Source organism: Epinephelus fuscoguttatus, linkage group LG13 (assembly GCF_011397635.1).
Source record: "Epinephelus fuscoguttatus linkage group LG13, E.fuscoguttatus.final_Chr_v1".
Lineage (NCBI taxonomy): Eukaryota > Metazoa > Chordata > Actinopteri > Perciformes > Serranidae > Epinephelus > Epinephelus fuscoguttatus.
Window position 1 is genome coordinate 33,246,317 of NC_064764.1, and position 27,271 is coordinate 33,273,587.

The following is a 27,271-nucleotide window of genomic DNA, read 5'->3' on the forward strand; positions in this document are numbered from 1 at the left end:
CCAGACGTATTGAGTGGTAAGCTGCCCTGAGCCTGTGAGCCTCTGTCATTGGCCTAAATAGATTTTGGGAACTTGTCAGGAGGGAAAAAAAAAAAAAAAAAAAACAGAAAACACGAGAGCCGTCCAGACACACAAACTGAATCAGTGCAATTGCCCATCAACAATCGGTGTCCCCCAAAACATATTGAACACAGGGTGGATTGGCTGCGGGGATGTGAAGTGTTTGTGTTCGCAACAAACAATCTCAGATATTGAACCAAAAATCAATCAAACTGTTGATCAGAAATTATATTGTGTACAGAAACAGAAAACAACAAACACAGCGTCAGGACTGACCTGCAGCAACAGCTCGCCTTCAGGAATCTTGGTCTCCACGGCTCCCGCTGTTTTGCTGTCGTCATCGTTCCCACCGGCTGGAGTCACTCCATTCAGTGCGACTGTAGAGAGGGACAGACAGACAGGGAGGGAGGTGGAGGTGGAGGTGGAGAGAGGTAGACAGTTTTTTAGTCCTGTGATAATGTTTGCAAAGCACTGCTGTGACTGTCAGGTTGCCTTATCTTTACTATACTAAAGATGCTGCCTGCGCGCCCAATCCAAGCTCATTAAACATTCATTACACTCAATCTGAAAGTCTAATTCACCAAATCCAGACCTTTTATTTGTCTAACCTGCTTGTATCATAATTTCTACATATGATGTTAGAACAGAAGAACAAATCTCTTGTTGTTGTTTCAGTCTCCTGAGAAACCCTGCAGTTGTAAACACAGTGCACAGTTTGATAGACTGTAGACTGACTGAAGTGAACGAATATTAGTCCCTTACATCCTCACCACTGAACTAACTACAGAAGGTCAACCTGCAACTGTTTTGTCAATCAATTCATCATCTGTCACTTTTTAAGCTTTAGCTAGCTGAGACGAAAATGCTTATTCGTTTTAGTCACATTTTAATATTCAAAACATTTAAGTCATTATGTTTTCTACATGTTTTTAATCTTTAAACTAATCCAGAGAGGCTAACTCATGTATCAGACATTAGAATCAAGGTGACAGGATGTATAAACATTTCATTTAGACAGTTTTTTTCTACAACTACAAATAATTTCTGCACACTTCCAAACCGTCATGTCTCCAGCAGTGTCTGACGGGTTTAAGGGCTGATTTACGAGCACACACTTACTGATCATCATTTAAAAAGCTCAACATCTCTCTATTTATGCTCTCAAAAACTCTGACACCACAAATAACTAATCTGAGACAGCTACGCATTTTACCCAGGTTCATTGTAAACTCTGACTCATCGATCTCACTGTTAAGAAGCAGGAAAACAACCTCTGCAACATGTTAGTCTGGAGGTTCACACTTGTGTCCTCTCACAGAGTGGGTGATTCAAACTGAACTCTCATCTCTCTCTCTTGTCAGAGAAAACTGATCTGAGTTCAGACTGTTTACTTACAGCACAGCTACACTCACAGATGACAGAGCCTCAAACCATAAACCTTCCTGAGACACTCCACAACATCCATTCAGCAGCTCCACCATCCACAGTCAGACACACATGGCTGATTCATTACTGCTGAATTAAAGCTCACATCTCGCACCAACGGCTGACGCTACGCCGCTGTGAGTGGTTCTGCAGGCTGGTGAAACATTCTGCTGCAGACTAGTTACTGGAGTTTACCAGCCTGTCACTCATGCAGATAATTACAAGCCCCATCATTTTCAGCTTTCAGCGTCTGATAGTCCACCACTCACATTTTTGTCACATCTTATCTCGTCAACAAAAATGAAACATAGTCTTAGTTTTTATTATCTAGATCTATTTTTAGCTCATCATCATCTCATTTTTCGCATGGAAAAAAGGTTGTTGCTGAAAATTCTCATTGTCTATCTCACACATATTTGAGTTTTAGCACTCTAGTTTTTGGATTTGGGAGAGAGATGTTCACGCTTACTAATATTTTTGGACTGTCTTTGGCCATAGGAGTAACATGTATGAAATTTTAAAATAGCCGTAGTTCCCCTGTAACTACAATGGGTTTTTAAATGCTCTACATCTGTGATTAGTGTCTGGATTTCTGTTATTGGTGTTAAACAACATTTGGGTGAACAAAAGGAATATATCTGTTTACTTATAAAACATGAAATCTGTTTGTATTTGGTGCTTTATATAAATTTGGTTCCCTTCATCAAATGAGCAAAGTCAGAGGAATGAGTTTTTCAATAATTTTCTACTTGCTGGGTTTAAAATAAAGGTCAGCAGAAAAGAAAATACATATTTGAAGGAACAAAATTGTTTAAATTTCTTAATAATTTCCTTTTTACACACAGATCAGTTTGTCTAAGCCCCCAAACAACAAGGGAAGTAAAGCCACCATCCACAAAACAAAAGGGTTAACAAATCAAACAGGACAGGATAAGTCAGATCTTTGTAATGAAGTTATGATATGTTGCAAATTTATCCCAAACATTTATCAAAGTGTGTTTTTTTTTGTGTATGTGTGTGTGTGTGTACCAAACAAACTGATGAGAGAACTGAGCTGTTGGAGAAAAGCTCTCTGTCTCTCCCAGAAACGCTTTGTTGCCACATTCAAGTGAGGTGAGGCGACAGTTCCTTCAGGCGTCACTATATTTGCACTTTACAGATTGCTCAGCTCAGCTCCCCCCCCCCCCCTTTACTCTCGTACTCAGTCTCACCACTCCCCCTGCTCCTCCCACAACTCCTCTCTGCCCCCCCCTCTAGTCTTTCATTGGCTGGTGTCCCCAGCTGTTCCCATCCTAATGGGATTCTCCTTTTTCCCAGCGTGACATCATAACTGTTTTTTTCTTACATCCAGCTCTGGTGCTGCAGGCGTGTGAAGCTGTTAGAAGGCTGGTGGGTTAAATACGTGGAGTTACGTTCAAGAGATGTGTTATCCTGAGTGTCATCCTGCATTTAAAGGATGCACAGCTACCCTTATGTGTGTCATCGTGGGTTTCCTCCAGGTACTCCAGCTTCCTCCCACAGTCCAAAGACATGCAGGTTAATTGGTGACTTTAAATTGAGCGTGAATGGTTGTCTGTCTCTATGTGTCAGCCCTGTGATAGTCTGGTGACCTGTCCAGGGTGAACCCTGCCTCTCGCCCAATGTCAGCTGGGACAGGTTCCAGCCCCCCCCCCCCCCCCGTGAACCCTAACAGGATAACTGGTTACGGAAAATGAATTAATGAATGAACTTCATGCTCTGATTACTGACCTGAGTCTCTGTCATTAAGACAATCTACAGAGTCTCTGACCACTGGTGGCCTTTGTGGTCTTTAGCAGTGTGTCATACTTGCGTTTGACCATGTCGTCGAGCTAGTTTGCTCTCTCTCTGTTAAGTAGCTGTCTCACTAGGGTGACCATATTTTGATTTCCAAAAAAGAGGACACTCGGCCCGGCCACGACATAGCCTACTTAAATGATACTCGCAGTTTACTCACAGATGCCTTATAATTTTAATATATTTAAAATCTATATGTATGGATAGAAAATTCAGTTATATTACAAAATAATATCTTTCAAAGACAGAAATTCAGATAGGCCCCAATAGGGGACACACACACACACTAGAGTGTGGCGATCCGAGCCCGATGGTACCTGACGGGTCGGCCGGGTTTGGTCAGAAATGTAGCTATAAATTGTATTCGGGCTCGGGTCGGATTCGGTCAGCTTTCAGTGAAAATGTAGTGTAAAAATAAATAAAATCCTATTGTCTGTCCTGTTTATTGCTTGGGCACTGTTATTTACGTGACAACACCTGAACATAACACACACAGACACACACACGGAAAACTGGACATTATCATCAGTTTATAAAAACCCCCCGGATGCCCCGGATGCCCCGGACGGGACGTGAAAAGTGGACATGTCCGGGCAAAAGAGGACTCTACAGCAGGAAACTGTACTTCAAAATAAAGTGTGTTTTTATACAAACTTGGCACATTTGTTAGTCTCCTTAAGTCCATTCAGAATCAAGCCACAAACCACTAGTAGGAATTCACTGCACTATATATAAGACATAAAGTACAGAAAAGCATAATAGGCCCCCTTTAATAAAATATATCAATACATCAATAGATCAATAGATCTCAGTGAGTCTTTTTTGGCAGTGTGTCAGACAGAGCAAACCAGGCCGACCTTCGGCTCTCAGCAACTTTGCTTTGTTTCCTGAGGTCACTACATCAGTTTAGACTTGTACGACAATAAAAAAACACATTATTTATTTATTACTTCTAAAGTGGTTTTAAAGCAAATAACCTGATAGTCAATCACTTGAATGACAATTCTAATGATTGATTGATTAACTTATTGATGCAGCAATAAATTCTAACTATTTCAGTCCCTCCAGAGTGACGGTCTGCTTCTCTCCTCTGACCTGATGCACTATGAGTTTATGGTCTGTTGATCAGAATAAAGAGTTTTAAGACATGGCTTTGAACTTTGTAAAATTCTGACTGAAAAGCTTTGATTATCAGTTGATTAACGACAATACAGTGAATTTTCAGTTGCAGCTGACATCATCATCATTTATTATTTCTACAACGTGAGGCAATGAGCTGCGGTGATGTCATGAGAAAGAGAGCAGTGGTCAAGCACATTAATCTCTGACCCCTGCAGCAGCACCGTGCTGCGACCCGTGATGACCTCTGACCCCGAGGGTGATGTATGACATGATTGGGTGACTGGGTTCTGGGTCAGATCTTTTGTTGTCTGCAAAAGGGGTTAACAAGGAGTCCATCAGCAGGGCGGGGCGGTGCTAGGAGTGTCAGGGCAGACACTGGATAGCATATGGGCTTTGTGTGGGGAGGCCGACGTGTCCTGGACCTTCACACGAGACATAGCTTTGGTTGGACACCCCTGACCTTATTCCCATACAGATACCTTGGATCGACTTCTCGAGGGTCGCTTAGAACAATGTGGGACATAATCTAACGTATTGGTGAGGAGATGGTGTAGGCAACTCATCACATATGCCACATATGCTTGATATGGTGGCGTTCTTGCCCCACAAAGAAATGCAGGAGCTCTCACAGTATGTACGTCTGTGTATGTACTCATGGGCTTCTGGTTGCTTTGCATATTATCTCATCGCAGTGTCCTCGGTTTAATAACAGCTGAGGTTCTTTGTTGTGTGGTCCCTCCATTCTCCCTTTGTTTGCAGTTTGTCTCCAGGGTCAGTTATCACATATCAGGGCTTGACATTAAGGATTGTCTGCGTGTCTGGGACAAGTGGATGAGTCAGAGAGCATGGCAACGTGAAGAAGTTCAAACTTTAGCGAGGTGTGAGGAGCAAAGAGCGATGTTTGTTTGTTTACTAGCAATTTCATGCGGTTTTAAGGTGACAACAGGAGACATGGCAGCGTTGGTGGTACATGTATACTATACCAGTTCACCCAAACGTCTGCCCTGCACTGCTGGTCGCTTGTGGCTGCAGCTTAAATGGCTGTCTTGATGTGAGCACTGTTTGGATTTTGAAAATTATAATGCCCTTTTGTTGCACTGACAGCGTTGTTCACATCACAGGTATCATCAGTCGCTTCCCGGTCACTTCCAATACACGATGTAATGTATGGGAGCAAATTTCCAGTCACATATTATCCAGTATAGTCGGCATGCACCGTTAGTCTCTCACGAAAACTAAAACTGCACCAGTATGGCAACATTTTGAATCTGAAGCTGATTAGAGAGGTGTTTTTGTGATTTTGTCATAATTAGAAAACAAAAGTTATTGTAATAATTATTTCCTGATCATGTGAACACAAAGGTTGCAATGTTAAGATCACATATAAATCACTGCTCCGCCATACTTGGTGCTCTCTGTAAATCTGTTTTTCCTGTCAATGAGCCCTGTGTTTTGTCAGCATCTGTGTGTATGTGTGTGTTGTGGGTGTGCTGTGTTTGTACTCAGGGAGTTCACACATCAGAAACCACAGGTACGCAGCAGCGTCAGGAGCGTAATCCAGCCAGAAAAAGTGGGCCAACACAAAGCCTCCTGAATGGCCAGGAGGAGGACAAAGAGCAGATCTTGTTATCAAGCTTCAGTGGGCACAAGTGTACATAATGAAAAATTTACATTCCCACTGCCATCACATACATGTGGCATAATAGCGCTCCAGCAGTCACCCAGAGGCGTTTCCAGTGAACTGAAGAGAGCAGCCTGGCTTTTCCCAAACATGCTTATCTTTGCATAATGGAGCTCCGAAGTTACAACAAACAATGTACAGCAAAACACAGAATGTGACATGGACAGATCAGGCCCTATAACAGGGACATCACGAGAACCAGTACTGTAGTAGCAAGCCAATGCCAAAATTCTGAAAACCCGACAGCACTTGTTTCTCTCCTGCACCATAGACACTGCGGATGCAATTCTTCCATGTTCTAGTCTGCTGTTAAATGCCAAAGGAAGAAGAAGAACAACTCCCAGCATGGAAGAGGAACAGCTACACGTGCAAAATGGTGACAAGGGCAGTTGCTGTGACAGTTAACCTACATTTTGAGTTCTCAGCGACTTTTTTCTACGAGTCTTGACCATCCGAAATCATGAAGTACATCATCGGCATTGGTGGCGTAACCAACAGAGGGAATAACCACCCTCAACAAACGACTGATCAAGAACCTGCCCAACTGTTGTGTGGTACACCTGGATGACTTCTTCAAGCCCCAAGATTAGAAGTTTGTTAAGATGGCTTTAAGCAGTACGATGTCATCACTGCTCTGGATACAGACACCATGATGAGTATGATCTATGCACGAACAGACAACTCAGTGAAGTCTGAGAAGTCTCATGGTGTCAGTAACACCCTGGATACTGATATCGTCTCAGTATCTCTCTGCTTTACACCTACAGTCATCACGCTCAACCAACGGTACTTTATTTCCATCCCATATCAAGAATGCAAAAAGAGGAGGTGCTCTAGGAAGTACATGGTACCAGACCACCCCGGCCCATGTATTTCAAACACGATTTCAGATGTATAATTAGACCTAGATATCAGAACCCAAGATGGCGCCTTTTCAGTCCAATGCAAATTACTCACCTGGGGTTCCCACAGAGAGTTTTCCAAATATAAAACCTCCATGGGTCAAAAACTCATAATAGAAAGAGTCATAATTGAGCTTGTTTGCAGTTCGAGGTGTCCTGTCAGCAGTTTTACAGACCTCTCTTTTATAATGGTGCTACGGGGGATTTTCTTTTCATTTTTCAGTCTGAAGAAGGGCACCTGTGGTCCGAAACGTCACTCCAGGATGGTGGAATAAATGCACCTAAAGGGAGCTAAAGTGTGCGGAATCTTCTTTGTCTTTTCAGTTTTAGTCATTTAGTCCAGCACCTTTTTCATTTTTTGGATGTGCGCAGCTGCTCTCTTTGTATTCATTGGATTTTTTTCCTTGCTGCAATACCATGAGTGGCCTCTAGGAAAATTAAAGGCAAGTCAGAGCAGCACTCTGCGGTCTGACTCGTTGAAAAGAAAAGCATTTTTTTCACTAATTTACACCACGCTACAAACGCCGACAGCATGACAAGGCACAGAGCATCTATTCTGAGACTAACACAGTACGTTTAACGTTTGTAGTGACTTTTAACAAAATAAAATGTCTAAACAAGCCACTGAGGGACGAAGGGGTGAATTTGTTCCAGACACGTGTTCTGGGATAACAATGAATCAATGTGCAGTGTGCGTTATCTCTTTGGATTTGCCGATCCAATTATTCTCACAACAAAATACACATGCTCACTATAACACAGAGGGGCAACAGCATTGTCCATATTCAATCATTCTTCCATTCAGCAAATTCAGTTTTACACGCTGATACTTAATGTTAACATGCCACGCTTACATAACACGGTCAAAAAGTGTTTGCTTCCCGTTCCACACACCTGATTCCCACACATGAATGCTCCACCTTGTGTTCACTTTTAGAACTGCATATGTATATTTATATTTACATTGTGTTTGGATAAGGAGAAAATAAACAAACAAAAACTATATTATGGATCCAACAACATTTGTTTTTCAGCTTTGGGTAAAACGCTGCACTCATCACTGTCACTTTTTACCCATCTGACCAATCACAGTGGAGGAGGGGCGGGACAACAAGGCCTACCACGAAGAGAAGCCATCACATCTTGCATGAACGAGTGCTGAACAACAACAATGGAGGATATACAGTATATAGTACTTTGCATTCAAGGTGGATCATCAGGGATAAATGACTCTTTCAAGTCCAGAAAATCCCTGAAACTGCAGTGGAAAGAATCAGAATTAACCCAGTCCACTGGCGGAGACTCAGCATCATGTTGGTGTTGCTCCATAGCTGCAGTACAGTGATGGAGTGGAGGACTTTAGGAGCAATGCTGGAGGCGGCGTGGGTCCTCCTCTCACTGGGCCCCATGTCGGCCCTCAGTTAATGTATCTGCTCCAGTGTTTGACAGATCAAACCTGACAAACAAGCAGTGACCCTGAAAATCAGACGTTTGTCATACTTCAGCTGCCTTTGGAGGCATTTTATTATTGCATGGTGTCTCTGGAAGGTGGTGATGCAGCTGGAACACAGAAGGTTACTATAATGTTCATTTCAACTCCAGCAGTGCACCAGACCCTGCAGTTTGACCCAAATTATTTTAAACTAAACTGTGGAACCAATATTTCATAAGGTGGCAATACAGAAAACATCTAAGCTTTAATATCTACTGTTCATCTACTGTCAAGGTAGACTGCAGTAGGCAGTAGACATCTATCTGATGTGAAACAGGAAAAAGTCAAGTTTAGTTGATTCAAAACACACATTAAACACACATTACACATGGCTTAATAGAGATGATTTCAAACACAAGAACACAAATCAGCTTCACTATAACTCGCAGCATTCACAAACACTTGTCTTTATCTGAACACATTTCCCCACAAATATAACATGCTAATGTTATTAGCACAAGCCTATGGCATTTTACATTGTATGAATTAACCGAGAAGCTAGCGGACTTTTCCTCTACTCACATGAAGCCAGGGACAACAGCAACATTTAACAAAGGTAACGTTACAGAGTTCAGCTCCATTACAACTCACAAAGTTCACTGACAAAACAACTGTCTTATACTAAACACGTTTTCCAAACAAATGCAACATGCTAACGTTATTAGCATAAGCCTATGGTATTTTACATTGTCTAAATTAGCTTAGCAACCAGCACAGATTTCCTCTGCTCATATGAAGCCAGGATAAATCACACACAAGACTTGAAATGCTATTTCAGTGGAGGCTTTATTGTCTTCACTATTTATAGTTTCTTATCTGTGAAATTAAAGTAAATAAAAGCTTTGTTTCCACTGAGGGAAATGGTTTCAGCTTACAAAAACACACAGGAGGTCTGCATCACCGTGACATGTAGTTACATTTTTGGGGAGGTGCACATCAGCCTACGCCGTAGGGTACGGGTAGACTCCCAAATAAGGAAGAAAATTGTGGTAGTGGTTAAATATTTAAAAAAGCTGACTTGAAAATCTAACCAAAACCATGACCCAACCCTCAGCCTTAACCAAGACATTTTGGTGTCTCAAGGTTCACCACACATAGGACGCACCCCCTAGTCCCCGGTGGTGTCTTAACTCCTGCACTTTGCAAGCCAACCCCCCCGAAGAACGTAGCCCCTTCTGGACTGGATAAAACTTTGCAAATGGACGTAATCCAGGCTGCAATTTTGTTTCCTCCTGAAAATAAATGTTCTTTTTTGTAGACAGGGCTCAGCATCACACAGACCTACAAAACTAAATGATGTCCAGTTGTCAACACTTTCAGAAGACAAATCTTTCTGTCCCGGGCCTGTGACCCAGAGGCCAGCTTGGCTCTGCTCCCGGCCTTCATCATGGTGCCTCCAGCATAAAGCTTACTGACACCGCTCCACAGAGAGCCAGACATGGGCCGAGTATGCTGGGGTTTATCTCACAGAGGGCTCTGCTCTGCTGGACGCCGAGACCCAAAAAACATTTAGCTCACTACAAATATTTATCAAATATTTGACCACTTTCAATTTGTCCCATCATGCTATTTACAACGGGATTAGCGGGGATGTTCTGTGCTTGCAGCGCTTCAATTTCCTGCCCAATCCCTACATGCCGTCCTGGTGTGTCGTTACAGGCCATGTACCCTTGATAACAAAAAAACACACACACATGACGCTGCCAGAAAGAGACTTAAAGTGTGTGCGACCAATCACAGGACAGATTTGGGATAAAGCGTTACTTAACACCAAAGAGCTGCTGGTAAAAACAAGATGTGTAACACTTTCTCTTGTTGGTCTTTACTGAGTTATTTTTAGACACATGTAGTTGTGCAGACTTTCGAAAGTTTCGGCATGAATGACAGGATACAGCGTTGTATAGTGTTAGTACTGGTAGTAGTAGTTTGGAATATCTTCAACTTAAAAACAAAAATATAAACGATAAACTAATACATTATATATAACCCACTGCCTCCTTTTCACGGTCAGTGACCGAGCAGTGCGTATAGTACTCAGAATTAACTTGTTTGTTTACACCACATATTGCATGTCTCTGGTATCAGGTCACATGACGGGATAACAATAGCAGGAGTCTGAATCATGAAACAGAGCTATATTTGGACAGCATTAACCCAGCGTATTAAGCCTGTGGCGGGGGGGTTATTTGGTGACAGGGACCCGTGGTGTTGGACATCCTCGCGATTAGAGGACACGCCCCACCTACATGGCCCGCATGGGTTAGATAGTGGAGGGAGGTGGAAGAGGGAAGAGCTGCGGCTTATTTTGGAGCCATGCCAGGACTGATTCAGTCTGCAGGCAGCGAGGATGAGAGCAAAGTACAGACCTACTTTTACTTTCGTGGCTGGGAAGGCTGTCAGTCAGTCAGTTTGTGGATGGACACATCCCACTTCATTTCTCTTACAGAGTTTACTTCAGGTTAACACTGTCTGTTGGTTTGGTTTTTCTTTCATCACATCCACATCTAGTAATGTCCTCCACATTACTGCTAACTTTCACATGTGTGTATTCTATCTATCATTCGGTCTTCTAGTGTTGCACGGTATACCGGTACTAAAATAGTACCGCGGTACTAGAGTAATCCAAATGGTACTATACTGCATTTGGAAAATACCGGTACTTTGAAATTGATTCAATTCATTAATTTAGTTAATTTATTTTACTCATTTATGCACACAAACGCCTTTCTTGTTCCTATTGGAGCACAGATTGCACAAGTGGTGTGTATGACAACACCTGTATCAACATCTGCAGCTGGCGCACGTGAAAAAAGACAAAAGAAAGTCTGCCTCGCAAAGGGAGACAACACGAGACAACACCAACTTGGTGAAACATTTGAGCAACCAAGCTGTGACATCCGTACCGACGTACTTACCGAACCACGATTTTTTGGTACCGGTACACCCCTACTATTTATTCTTCTAAAGGTTTGTAGCCAAAAGGACTTTTGCCTAGGAAAAGTACCGAAAAGTATCGAAATTCATATTGGTATGGGTACCGAAACAAAGATTTTGGTATCGTGACAACACTACAGTCTTCATTCTCTTACATTTTGCTGTTCTTCTGACCTACAATGCAGCTTCTGCAGGATGTTGCAATCACAACAATTGAATTCTGAGTAACCACGCAATGTTGTGCAATCACTGCAACTTTTCTGCAAATATGACCAATCATTCGTAGTTTCCCCTGAGTAACACTGATCACAGCAATCTCTCACATAACGTCACCAAGCTCACTTCCTTGTTTCTGGTTGTGACGACGCAGACACGTGGAAGACAAACGTCTCACATTTACCAACAAAAATTACTACTAAAAACATTTAAACGCAATTCCTTGGTGTTCTGCATGAAAGCGGTGTAAACGGTCTGGCACCGTGTGAAACATTTTGGTGAAACACTTTTCTACCACAAAATAAACCTGGAGAACGGCTGAAACCGGTGGACAACAGGTAAGATAAATCGCCACGACAGAGACTATTGCAGTTCTATTGCAAGAGCTAACAGAAAAAACGTGAGTTAACGCAAGTAACCGTGCATAAAATACGCAAATATTCATTATTTAAAATGAATTATACAAAAACTGCAACTAGTTTTTGGTCATGTTTACCTACACCTCACCTACGCCCCCTACGCAATTTTATCACAAAACAAACACCTAAAAACACACATTGCAACATGCATCATAATTTTAAAAAAAAAAACCTGTTGTGAAATCAGACACAATAATCCCCCCAAAAAGCCCACACAATCCTGGAGGGATCAATTCATGTGACTCAAGCCAACCATGCACCTACAGACAGACAGTGATCATAAAATAAATAAAACTGTATCCTGATTTCTTTCAGTTTGCATGTTTTACTTTCTAAAGGCAGGATAAACTGTAGCTTTATCTGAACTTCGGAAAATGTTTCTGCTGTAACTCTCCACGCTTCATTTCAGACCTACAGTGCACTGCCTCGTTTTAGATGTTATATATATATATATACGGATAATCTGTTTAGCATTTACACAGCCATAAACTCCCAGACAGCCTGCACCTCAGAGCAGCCACGCCTTTCATTTTGTGTAACTTTAAGTTACACTTTAACTGTTGGAGGTTCAGGTACACGATCTCTTACAAACTGTCTTCTCAGCTCAGGTGTTAATCTGTGCAGTAACATGTTGGCAGCTTATCAGGACGTGCAGGTCAGGATGTTGTCGCCACAGAGGAAACACTGTGGAGGCAGATCAGTAGTGACAATTGGCGTGCTGTATATGTGTGTATATGTGTGTGTGTGTGTGTGTGTGTGTGTGTGTGTGTGTGTGTGTGTTCTCTTCTAACAATTCTGTGCTCTGTCAGTCAATCAAAATGATAAAATTATGTTCAGACTTGCTGTTTGCATCGAAGAACAAATACTGCAGGAGTGGAAAGTAACTAAGTACATTTTCTCAAGTACTGTACTTTTTCAAATTTAATGTAGTAAACAGTGCCTTTGCCAAATGACCAGGAAAAAAGTATACCTCCTAACCACTGAGACACTGGACTTGCACTAGTTTATTGCCTGGTAAGCACTGATGGATTACACCCAAAGTGTCAGGAGTTCTCCTGGCCTTTACCTGCACCATGTCACACAAAGAGACACGTACAGACCAGGAAGACACACAGAATGACCATAATGACATATAAAACAACTAAAAAGAGATGAAAAGCAGCTGCAAAGAGACAAAGGTACTCACGATGACACTCAGGACGACAACGGAAAGGGAAAAACAACCCAAAGAGACGCAAATTAACGAGAGGCTAAAGAATTGTTAGGATGGCATTTTGCATGTCTATGCACAGGGGCAAATTGTCTCATAACCCACCTAAGCCGTCAAGGACTGACTCTCTGAACCTCTATGCAGAATGTTTTTTTATCTATATTTTATCTGTGTTTTTTTCGTATTCTAATTCCAATGTCAGAAAATTCTCAACAGGGGTGTACTTGAATTTTTATGTCATTGTATCATCATTATATCAGTGGCATAAAATGGTCTTAAAATGACACTAATATTGTTCAGCACAATAATTTCTGATACAACATATCAGAGGAAATAACTGTGACGGGGGACTAGTTAAGATAACGTAAAGCTACAAAAGTAAAAATCAATCACAGAGGAACTTACAAAGTACCCAGCAGAATAAAGTAGTTGAAATTAGTTCCACCTTTAGCAGCTGCAACATTAGCAGCACACATTAACTCATCAATTATAATCAAAAAGCATAACTTATTCACACTGAAGGAGCTGCCCAGTGCTGTCAAAGTGTCCTGCATGGGGTGGGACATGTTGTCCGTAAGGAATGATAGCTTTCTCTCTCTTTTCTCCCACCACCTCCACCAGGTCAAGGGAGCATCCCAGGACCCAGATTAAAACTAATAAGCATTTTGCCGATAGTCACAAAACAAAACAAATAAAAAAAAACAAGATATATGTCAGGATCCAAATCTGCACATCTACAGGTATCAGACACTTAAATGTAATGCTTTTTAAGACCTTTAACAATTATTTTAAAATCAAATTTAAGACCGATTTTTGGACAAATTATCTTTTTCTTATTTGGGCATTGCAGGTAATTATAAAGGATAAGTATTATTTGTGGTTCTGTGCAGAGTTACCAACAGGTAAGTGCACATATTAAAGGGATAGTGCACCCAAAAATGAAAATTCAGCCATTATCTACTCACCCATATGCCGAGGGAGGCTCAGGTGAAGTTTTAGAGTCCTCACATCACTTGCGGAGATCCAAGGGGAGAGGAGGTAGCAACACAACTCCACCTAATGGAGGCTGGGCGCCCCAGATTAAAACATCCAAAAACACATAATTGAAACCACAAAATATCTCCATACTGCTCATCCGTAGTGATCCAAGTGTCCTGAAGCCCCGACATAAAAAGTTGTTTGGAGAAACGTCATTTGAACTCTGTTTTTGGCCTCACTGTAGCCTGTAGCTAGCCTGTCGGAACTTCAGGGCCAGCAGTATGGAGATATTTTGTGGTTTCAATTATGTGTTTTTGGACGTTTGAATCTGGGGTGCTGTCAGCCTCCATTAGGTGGAGTTGTGTTGCTACCTCCTCTCCCCTTGGATCTCTGCAAGTGTTGTGAGGACTCTAAAACTTCACCTGAGCCTCCCTCAGCGTATGGGTGAGTAAATAATGGCTGAATTTTCATTGTTGGGTGCACTATCCCTTTAAAGATATGGGTCACAAAAAAGGCTGAGATCAATGCCAAAAAATGTCTATTATATAGAACATCCGTGCACAAAAAGAAGGGTGCTCAAAGTGCAAAATAAATAAATGAATAAAAAGTGATAGAAACAGCAGCAAACATTTCAGTCCTTGGCTATCATCAGTGCTACAGATCTGTGACAGCACACAGCTTTCACACCAAAGAGTTTGACTGTTTTTGACAAAAGAAATTTGTTTGAAGAGAGACACATCACACATCCAGCTGTCTGAGAGGCAGGTGTGTTGGAAAATATCACTTCAGTCTTGGAACAGAAAATCCCGCACTCCGCTCTTGCTCAGCTTCACGATTTATTAGTTACACTGAAGTTTCTGTCCTACAGGACCTTCATCAAGAGTGTTCACACTTGAAACACACACACACACACACACACACACACACACACACAGACACTTTTGATGACGGTCCAGTGGGACAGAAACTTCAGTGTAACTAATAAATTGTGAAGCTGAGCAAGAGCAGTGTGCAGGATTCTCTGATCAACGACAAAAAGAAATTAAAAGATGAATAGATGACAATAGATAAAATGTATGTGGTAATTAAGACCTACCAAATTCAAATTGAAGACAACTTAATGGCTTTTAATATTTATAAAATTAAATGTAAGACTTTTAAGGACATTTTAAGGACCTGCAGACACGCTGAGTAAAACAACTACACGTCCTCATGTGACAAAACTAAACCACACCACTCAACCTTTGAAGGTTAACAAGCTACATTTCACTTCTGCACAGCAGTGATTACATTTCTACATCCCCTCACCGTGCAGCACAGAGAGTAGCAGAATGAACGTGTGTGTCAGCATGTACACATGCAGCCACACACACACACACACACACTACAGTACAGTGCATACATACGGTATGTGTGTGAGTGTGTTTGTGTGTTAATTATTCTACCAGAGTGTGAATGGCAGCGAGTAAATATAGAACGTTTCAACTCCTTCACCCCTCCAAACACTGCAGTAAATGAACACGCGATGCACACAAACCACCCCCACATCCACTAACATACACATGGCTGCACGCAGCACACACACATGGCCACACATATAGCGGCTGAACATGAACACGCGGTCACTAATGCAGGGGGAAAGCACGCACCCTGTGCTGCTTTCGTGTCTCCTGAGGTTTCTCAATCACATGGTTGCATATTTGCTTATGAGAGGCGATCCAGAGAGGTGGGAGGTGCAGGAGGAGGAGGTGAGGAGTGATGGGATTTGGGCGGGGTAGGGTGGGGAGGGGTCACTACTGATTACCAGGTTTTCCCTTTGGTGGCCTGCATTCCTCGCTGCGCCGTATCGTGATCAGCGGGGCTGGGGGATGGGGTTAAGCCCTGCAGGGGAAGGACGGAGAGAAGGACGGACAGAGCGAGGGAGGGAGGGAGGGAGGGAGGGAGGGAGGCAGGGTCGTCATGAAGAGATGACCCACTGCTAATCATGTAGCGCGGGTAGCTCTGCCTTTCATTTGTGTGCGGATAGATGACCTACAGGAAGGAGGGGGAGGGGAGGCCGCTTTTCAAATAACAAATCATTGCCCTCATTTAGACCCAAACGGAGACAGGTATCATGACATGTCACAAGACTTTCACAACAGCTTACATAACCACTCCTGGAGTAGCAGCAGCAGCGTTAGCAGCGGCGGCAACATGCTATAGAAACGGCCACAGCTCTGACACACACTGCCAGCTGTGTGCCATTTGTATGCGTGCCGTGTCACAGAAGCAATGTATGCACATTAATTTCATTAAAACTGAGTTATCTGGCCTCATTTTGTCTCAGACATCAGGCCTGTAGCAACATGTTCTGCACATGTACACACTGCACAGTAATCTGAATTGATTGACATGAATTCAGCCGCATTATTTGTCGATAAAACTTCTATCAAAAGTGACATTTTGAAGGAAACAACAGATCCAGGATGCTGCTCTGGTGTAATTTCTATTAGATTATTCGACAGCGACTGTGTACAACAAAGCTACATCTTACTCGGATCAGAATAGCGTTTTACATAATTCATTTTCTATATTCATGTCCTGATCCAGCGGGAGTTGCATAATGCCTGTGCTGTGCAGGTCCATGTTTGCCGTCTCTCTATTAATGGACGACATTTTAAGCCGGTGCTTTTATAATAGATATAATGGTCTACCTTATGGAGACTTGTGAAAAATTCATTTCTCCTCTACAGTCGCTGAGAGGCCGTATAAAACAAAAGAATCCATTTTTTAATGTCAATATGTTTGATGGGACATTTGCCATTTTGCAATAAGACAAAAATCTGGGGCAATGGCAGGAGAATATCAGGAAATAAAACTGAAACGGTCACTACATCCTCACAGGACGTCAAATCATCTTCACTCAATTCAATTCAACAGAATGTTATTTGTCCCGAAGGAAATTCTTGTGCCAGAGAATGCTTGCTAAGTGCAGTAACCACAATTTTAATGATTCATAACCAGTACCAACCAATGGTCCCCCGGGTCAGGGTCAATCACTGGGCCCAGTTTTGGAACAACAGAGTATTGAATATGTGGCAAAATATATAGATATACAAGATAGAAATGTTTTCAAGGAGCAAAAGCAAAAACCAATGTCTAATACAGTGACAATAGGAGTATGAGAGTTACTAAACATGAACTAAATTAGTGGAAAAAACAGACTGATATTTCACTACATTGCCAAGTGAAGGTGATATCGTAGACTAATACTGCACATGATGTTGAAAAGAAGTTATGTGCATCACATTAAGTAATGGTGCACCTAATGTAGGTGAATATTCCTGTCTGTACCCTTTGTTTCAGCTCTCGTCCCTACAGGAGGGGGAGGAGTTACACAGTTCGATGGCCCCAGGTTCTGTAGCGCTCCTCTGTGGTCTCAGTCTACGGCTGAATGAGCTCCGACAGGACTCCATCTGCCTTGTTGTATTGCTTCTAATGACATTACTGTACATGAACGAAAACAGATCAGAGCTGAGGAGCCTCCAACGCAGCCAATCATGTCAATCACTGCTGGTGAACTAGGCAACGCTGATCAAATATGAATCAAGATTCTGTTACTGCATTGCCTGTTAATCACCTCAAATGTTTTCAGAAACATATTTTAGTGCACTGTTTAGCTGTAAAATGAGAAAGTTTGTGACTCAGCTAGTAGGCAGTGCTTGGATTTTGCTTGACTGACAAGTGAAGCAAACATCGGACTTCGGACTTTTCAGTTTGATTCAAACCAAAAAAAAACTTCAACAAGATCACGGTACGAACCAAACGGCCGGCTTTGGTCTGATAAAAAGAGGTGTTCTCAGTTTAGCTCAAACCAAACCATGGTTCTCTACTGTGAAAACATTTTCTGGATGGTTCACACTTTGGAACCAATTACAGGAAGAATAGTGTAGCTCCTCAGAGCGTAGTGTGTGTGTGTCTGTGTGGTTTAGACAGGTGTTGACAATCAGAGCGGAGGAGAAATTTCAGTTGTCAGAATCAGTTGTTAAAGTTGTCAAGTGGTGGTAAATGCTATGTGTATAGGTTTCAGTTTGACCCATGAACAATGTGTAGTGTAAAGAGTTCATTCCTAATCGAGCAAAAGGGTTATACTGCATAAGTTGATTATGAAACAAAGTTATATACATCTATATGTGTTAAAACACTGTCATACATGTCGAAGTATTCACAATATGAGTTCACATTGTATCCATACACTAAAGAACACACACATTCAAATATAACCTATCATGCTTTGTATAATGATAACACACGCACACATTCAAATGTCTGTATTACCTGATGCACATTAAAGGTTCATATTGTAGGAGAGCACATAAGAGCACAAAGGGCTGCATAAAGAAAGTCCCTAAAATTCACGTTTTTTAAAAATAAAGTGAAAGCGAATCCGGAGCTAAGGGTGGAAGATTTGGGAAATTCCAGGCTCAAAACGAAAGCATTACACCATTAAAAATGGGCCTGCTTATGATTGGACAAAAAGAAAAAGGTTTCCACCAATAGATTTGGATTAAAGTAGGATGGACTAGCAGAAAGAGGTGGAGACTCTACCCAGTCTCCACCAGCATAAAAGCAGATGTGTTGAGAAGCAGTTTTCAGTCCGGCTCCGGGGCTTGACTCGATGAGTTGTATGTGTTAAGCTTGTGAACACATTAAACTCAATTGCATCGGACTCTGCCTGTCTCCAGTGTTTTCTTGAGCGCTACTTAGCTGTATCCAAGGTACCAGATCGACACCTGAGGACAACTGAGAAGCAACGTTGAGGACAAGGTCGGGAGCCTACAGGCCCAATTCCAGGCACCGATTTTTGCCTCTTCAAATGCAACATGACAAAACGAGCACTTGGGGAGGGAGGAGACAACTTTATAAACAGTCAGTTGGAACAAAGTTAAATACAACTTCGACACTTTTCAGTCAGGTACAGCAACACATTCTCACTCCAACCTTGTCACATATCGACGTTTGGTCATGGACTTTCCACGACTGAAAGGTACCCTGGGTGTGTTGGGTGTTGACATTCTGGGACACCGTGTCAATTTCTGCCTGTTACATGCATTGTCTTCTTCCAAAGTACACTTCTACTTTCACAGGAAATTTACTGTTAACATACAGTCTTCAAATTAAAAGCACTACGTTGGTACAACAATGCAAATTCACGATTTTTCCTTCAACAAAAGCACATTGTGAGGTTTAGGAAAAAGAACACGGTCTGGCTTTAGAATTTCTCGGGACACAAACTCTCCCGGGTGAAAGTCAGTATATGTTGGACCCATCGTCGCCCCCTCCCGCCTGCCCCTCTCGACTTTCACCGCCTTAACTTTTGTCCTTGTTCAGCCGCGTTTCCCCCTGATGCTGCTGAATCGTTACACAATAACGACACCTGGCTGCGTATCATGCCAACGTTTAAGGATGTCTGTGTCTGACGCTGCAAGTCACTTCCCAAGTGTCGGATTTCGACGACTTCAGAATGAGACTGGGATGTTCCAAGAGAATCAGGGAGATCCTCTCTATAAACCAATCAATATCAAGTAAAGGGAGACACAGCTCACATAGGTGATGACGACAGGACATAGGTATGTTGTATAGTTCTTTAGCTTGCTGCATTGTTACAATGTGAAACCAAAACTAACTGGATCAAATGTTTACAGCGTGACAAAAATATGAACCTTGTTTCAGACTTTCAGGTGTGAAAAGGCGCAACAGCTCAAAGCTGAAGATTCAGGTGATCATTTTTGTGGGTTTATTTATCACACACACTTGAAACAATCTGCGATACACTCTTGAAGCATTCCCACACTATCCTCCTGTGTGTCAAACACACAGCCAACACCAAACCACAGTGCAGCGAATCCTCCCACAGTCACAGCAGGGATTATTTCTCCTAATCTCCATCTATATTTACAATGGAGTGTATGTGACAGAGCTGCGGTTCACTTTAACAACAGGCATACTGCTATGAGCAAATGACAGGATTAATCATGATTTTATGTCCCGTAACATTACAGGTCTAAACTGTGATCTATCTGAAGCTCCGAGCACAATAACGACCATCTGACATGCATCTGCGAGAGTGCTGGTTATGCAACAGAGGTCACGTGAATGCAGGTTTTATTCTTGCAGCCTGCCTCGAAAACTCTTTTCAGAAAAACAAGACAGAAGAAGAAGGGATGGGGTGTGAATGAGGGCACGTGGGAAAAGGAAAAGGGTTAATCGAGGCATTTGGCTGTGGGCGATGGACTATTCCAAGAAACCCATGAGAGCCCTTATTGGCTTAGTTGTGTCATCCAGGATCTTGTCAGAGTTTTCTCACCGTAAACAGCGTAACGATTTCCCCACACAACCAATCCTGACTGACCACTGCTCATCTGCTCAAACGAATGCTTCATTAGCTGGCTACGCTGTCATACATATTGTAGAGGGTGGTTTGAGATGATATGTAATGCTGTGTGATTTCTTTTACTTTCCTTTCAAGCTGAAAAAGAAATCACACTGAGCTAGATGCAACAGAAAGGTTATTTGTCCCTTGTAGCTGTTTGGTTGCATGGTTCCAGGTGCATAGAGAGTCTTACAGGAAATACATGAATTTCAGAAAAGAAAACATCTCTACAACAATCTCTGCATACAGTGTACAGGGTAACTTATACTTGAAGGAGTGATGAGGGAAACCTTTTATTAATAATAATAATAATATTAATATCACTGCAAACAACACTAAAGGTCTGTGACAGTAGTCTGTAATGGTCTGTGGTTCTTCCTGAAAGCCACGAAGTTTATTACACGCTTTTACACCGCACAGACAAATGCATGCAGATATTGTTATTCTTTAAACGCTGATATACACCCTACAAACCCTGCATACATTCAGTGCTTTGTTTGTGCAGGTCTTCAGGGCTGTGATCACATAGTCACATAGGTGATCATTTTCAATCTAAACAACAGAATTTTAGAGCTTTTGAAACAATAATCTTTGTTCTGGTGGTTGAGTGCCATTTTAGGGAGCCAGCATATGATTTAGGGCTGCACAAGAAATGCGCACACACACAAAATATGACTTTTTTATGACATACCAACACTTCACACTTTATTTTATGCTTTGACTTTAGGTCTTTAAAATGCTCTGGAGCTTTTGGAAATGTTTGAATCACACAAGTCAGAAACGATTGTACAAAGTCATCACTGGAATCTAACTCTACAAATAGTACAAGACTAATAATATTAGTGGAGCCTCATCTTTATCTGTAACTGAGAAATAGTGAGTTTAAACAGAACAAACAGATGTGCCAAAAAGGGGCTGTGCAACATTCGACTGCTGATTTAATAACGTTATCAATGAAGCTTCAACGATGATCTTGTTGAAGCTTGTTGAAGTAAGTGTCTCTGGAGCAGCGTTTTGACTAGAAAAGTGGTTCCCAACTGGTGGGTCATGGTCCAAACACGGGTCACAGGTTCATTCTGAATGTAACCACGAGTGACTTGCGAACCTGTTTGTATAAAACACGCTTTATTTTGAAGTATGGTGAATTTCTGGCACACAGATTTTATTTTGAAGTTCCACTTCCTGCTGTAGAGTCAGTGACTAATGGACAGCTACTTGACAGAGACAGCAAAGTTGCTCGACAACATGACCAAATGCAAGTATGACACTGAATATATTAAACTGTGTGGACCATGAACTAATCACTACGGAGAAATCTGGACCCTGTGGCTGGACCATTTGGGAACCAGTGGACTAGAGAGCACAGTTACACTAATAAGCGTATCACTGATTCTCCACACCATATTATCTGTGACAACATTATCACTGCTGGACACACTGCATGTGACCTTTCAGGGCGCAACTGTTACCAAACTACCAGTAAGGTGATGTAAAGCTGCAGCTCAAAGTGTAACTCTTACAGGATTATGATGCTGTTGACAGTTGCACCTGACACATGAGCAGTCAGTGTCATAATGTGGGGCTCACAGACAAATTTCCATATTCAACTCGTCGACCGCCGCGGCTCTGTTGTCACGCATGGAGCATAAATGATCCAAAAGGCAGACAACAGCTGTGAAGATGGTTCTTATGGCTGAGAGCTGCCTCACACCCAGAGTGGGGGTGATCCCGGCGTTATCGGTTTTAAGGACAGTTAACGCCCCTCTCCTCAGACTGGCTGAGAGGGACGAGCCCATTGTAGCGCCTGACAATAACAAAGATGGCAGCTGGGCTGGATAATACTGTCAGCCAGATTAACCAGGCTCTGTCGGGGCTTTGTTCAGCTCCTACTCTGACAAACTCAGCTACACGCACAGCCACTGACCCTCAGTGTCTGAGTACGACAAACTCCAAAACAATAAAATGATTCTTCAAGTAAACTCTCCACCACACAAAGCAACTCTGATGCATTTTAATATTTCATGTACGTGAGACTCCCTTAGTGTTTAACAGTTCGTCTAAACATCCAAACAGAGCCAAGAGCTGAAGCAGTGGCAGCGTTCCCAGAGTGTACTGGAGCTAAGTCACCGCTCCGCAGACCACCCACTTTCGGTTGCCTCTGACAAGCGGGATTTGCGCTGTTTACATACAACAATTATGGCTGACCACAGAAGCGGCCTGGAGCAATGGGCCCCTCGGGGTCTACAGCTTTCTCTCCGCAGAGCTGCTTTCTTAATGTAAGAGCCCTGAGCTCGTTAATTACTTAGAGACTGTCCAGGAAGTAGGCTAATGCAGTTAGACAAGAGGGCTCGTCTATAGGCTACACTTTGACCTATTGGTACTGAAATCCATTATCAATAATTCATCCTGACAGGTCGAGTAGCCGCCGAACACTTCCATATGTTATTCAGTGGGAATAATAGACGTGACTTCTACTGATGAAACTGTAAAAATAGAAATAGTCAGAAGAAAAAACAGCTCTAGATTCAATTGTGTTTGTTTCTTCGGGGCATCCTCTACATACACACAACATATGAACCAAGCAGCCGCACACACACACAATAAAAATATGAAATGCATTTGCAACATGCGCCTGAAACACACTCATATCACCGCTGCTGTATCCTGTCCGTCTCACCCCAAACAGCCATCTCAAAAAGCCGCTGCCTTAAACAAACATTGCTCTGCCTCCATTTCATAAATTCTTTAAACTCCGGGGTTTCTCTCAATTATTCATGCATCAAGAGCATCCGACGGCCGCATTGCAGCATTCTCTTTGAAAGATCACCGCCTAAAATAACAATGTCTTCACTCTGCATAGTAGAAGACGACTGTACACATCCATCCATTGGCATGCAACTCTTCCCTATGCTTTGGCGTACGGTTTTAATGGACGCCAAGGCTCCATCTCCTAATCCTCGAATAAGTGATGTCACACACACACACACATGCATACATAGACATGGGTCTCAATGAAATATTGAGGGCCTTTCCCGGGGATGAAATCATCTGAATAAGGCGGTGGCTGGTTGCTCTCCTCTTGCTGTGGTGGTCTCCACATCTCTGGTTGATGAGATGAGCCGTGAGATGTGGGGAAACACATCCAGCGCAAATACAGAGACGAGCAACTCGGCTGTTGTGACATTCTCGTAATGGTCGGAGGGACCGGAGCAATAAACTGAGGGCATTTAGGAACAGTCGCCTGCTTTGAACTGCTCCCTTTGGTTTGAATTTATCACTCAAACACACCACTCTACCAAAGATGTTAGCGCTCATTTGCACTCCATTTATGTACCAAAATAGATACGGTTATTTTAAACGTTCTAACCATCGTTGCCCTCATATGTCCTTTATAATGGATGGCGCTAGAGGGCAAAGTGAAAAGTCTCAGACAACAACAAAATCCATGTTTCCACCAAACACTTTCAGTTCAGTACCCTTGAATGTTGAGGCTCAAGCACACCTTCAAGAACTTGTAGACAGGTGCATGCAAGGAAACTGTCCATATGTGAAGAGAAGGGAATTCCAGCACATTGTTTTACTACTTGCAATAAACTTTATGAGATACAGTGGTTAATCTGATGAAGGTGTGAGGCCTGAAACATTGTGTATCTAACTAAAGCTTATTGGCAGTAATAGGACAGTGGGCAGGTATAGTACTCGTAGAACCCGTACAGATATTGTCATGGCCGTTTCAACATACCAAAGTTCCTACTCAACTCAACCTTTTTGAGGTGTCTCGGTTTTGACATGTGTTTCTGTTCCTTTTCTGAACATCCACAGTCTTCACATGAGGCAGGGAAACATTTAATGAAATTTATTGAGAATACTAAATAGTAAACAAAACAACAGGCCAAGTCCTTCTATATCTCGTATGGTCCACGACCAACTCGATGTCCTAGTTCTACATAATCTCATCATATTCCCGTTACTACGCTTCAACACTGCAACTTCACACAGTCATAAACTTATTAATAGAGCTGTAACGGTACATGTAATTGTGTTGAACCATTCGGTACACGACTTTCGGTTCAGCACAACCCTATACCGAATTATTGGGCGCAGGATATTATTTTATTTTGTTTTTTATTTTAATTCCGTTTTTGCGAGCCAAACCATTTAAAATATCTAGTTCCCTGATGGATATAATTGAGTGATGGATCGAGTCCGACTGTAAATCTCCGCTTTCACTTTGTGCAGCGCATTCTCGCATTTTGACACCATGGCAAGTGAGCCTGACGAACCTGAAGACCCACCCGCAAACCTTAAGTCCTCCGTTTGGGAACACTTTGGTTTCAGGGTAAAATACAAAGATGGAAATAAACAAGTGGACAAGACAAAAGCAGTGTGCCGACACTGCAGAACAGCGGTCGGGTATGTACTTGGAAACACGTCTAACATGCTAACGCATCTAAAGCGACACCACCCGAGTTTGAACGTTAACCAGCAGGACTAGAAAAAGCAATCTGGTGCAAACTACGATATCGTCGTCGTTTAAAAAGAAAGAATGTTTCCCTGACCATCGCGCTAAAGAAATCACCAACGCCACTGGAGTTGAGTAAAATTGTTTAAGCTGCACTTTAGATATAAGCATGTTTTGTTTACTGCACTTTAACAAAGTGGGAAAGCTAAGTAAGTTCCCAGTAAAACTGAATCTGAGCAGGCTTTAAAGCTGACCAGCTGCACTATACTTCTTATTTTAATTGAGTAAAACTGTTAAAGCAGAAATGTATATTTATATTTTTCATTCAAACAATGTGTTAAAAAAACAGCAGGATTTTATTTTTCACTTTTATATTTCTATTTTCATTCAAACAATGTGAAAAAGCAGGATTTTATATATATATTTGTTTCATTCAAAAATTGTGTAAAAAGAGTTAACTGCTGTGGTGGTATGTTTTAATAAGGTTACCAATAAGTAAAAGATATTTAATAGTTGTCTATTTTTTTCATCACTGTACCGAAAAAAACGAACCGTGACTTGTGTACTGCTGTACGTACCGAACCGAGATTTTTGTGTACCGTTACACCCCTACTTATTACGATCCAAATCAACACAAACTTCATGTTGTCTTTTATGCATAATATTCCACAGTCTCTGGATCTGCCTTAGTAACTCGTGCCTGTAATCTAGCACATAAAGTAAATATAAACATAACCATGGCACTCCACTACTATACACCATTCAAAGTATACAGAAACTGTTGTGTAAACTTAGATAATAGCAGAACTTGTGTATGTCATATCAACACAGATTTCTGCCAAATATAAATATGTGTGGCTCTTACAGATATGTACTTTAACCCTTTCCAGCTCCTGCTGTATTTTCTCCTCACCGCAATCTCGTCAATGCAGATTAACACTTGCACCTCATCCAGCAGGCTGGACTGTTTACAGTCGCTGTCGCAATTAATGGGATATTTAAAAAATAGCAGGTTTGTGCATTGAGTCCTTTTCAAGCAAGAGTGACAAATCTGTCTTGACCGATCAACCGACTACAGAGTTTCTAGCTCCACCTTTTAGCATCAGATCTGTGTGCAAGGTACCTCAACAGAGGGGTGACAAAAAAATTATAAATGAGACAGAATGGAGCAGTTCTGTTGGTTACATCTACAACTTTTGACAACGGAAATGCAAAAATAACCACTTGGAGGAAACAAGGCAAAACATGGCAACAGTGGATGAGATCGTACTAATGTACCTTTTAACAGACGCAGGGTTGTAGATGGTGGTGGTCTGTGAGGCCATAATATGCACTGCAACATTTGGACGGAGAATTCTTAAGACTTTGTTACTGATTTGTTGCATTCTGGCATTTTTAAAATGTCTCCTACAAAATGTGTCCTACAGTCGTGTCTTGCTTGATCTATGCTACACTGCCGCCCACTATCTCCGGTGGTAGTGACGTAAAATGACTATCTGAGCCTGGTATTATCATCACTCATGGCTAATCCGATTATGAACGGTGCTGAATACAAGTGTAAACGACCACTGCGATGCATTATGATCCAATCACTCAAACCACTTGCTGAGATCATCTTTTGTAGTGTAAATGCTATTTTTCCTGATGCGACATGGATTGCTTCATCAGTGCACAATGTGGTGGTTGTTTTGGTGACAGTGAGAGTGTGGACATGATAACTGTGCGCAGGGCTCTTTGACTGTCTTGCATAAGTGACGTCAGAAGTTAAGAAATCTGTACACAAGTGGTCAGCTGGAGACGCAAGGTGGACACAGGTGTGAAGGGCGATGTGTCTCGGTTGTCCAGTTGTGTTTGGATCCAACACATTCTCACTCCGACCTCGTCACATATCAACGTTTTGTCATGGACCTTCCATGTCATGATACGACGTGCAAGGTACCCTGGGTGCGCTGGTTGTTGATGTTCTGGGACATCATGTCAAGTTCTGCCTGTTACATGCATTGTCTTCTTTCAAATGACACTTGTGTTTTATTTTTCAAAATAAAAGCACTACGTCATTACAACAACACCAATTGACTTTTTTTTTTTCCTCCAACAACAAATGCATGAGGAGAGGGTTAGGAAAAAAGAACAGGGTTTGGCT

General features: G+C 42.0%; 1 protein-coding gene across 1 annotated transcript in view; it reads right to left on the reverse strand.

Moving 5' to 3' along the window:
- The window catches only part of LOC125900187 (aryl hydrocarbon receptor-like), a 62,278-nt gene that overhangs the window by 26,068 nt on the left and 8,939 nt on the right, over positions 1-27,271 (reverse strand). The window contains exon 3 of the mRNA XM_049595080.1: positions 337-437. Within this exon, the coding sequence (XP_049451037.1) occupies positions 337-437 (101 nt within the window). The remainder of the gene's footprint in view (positions 1-336; positions 438-27,271) is intronic.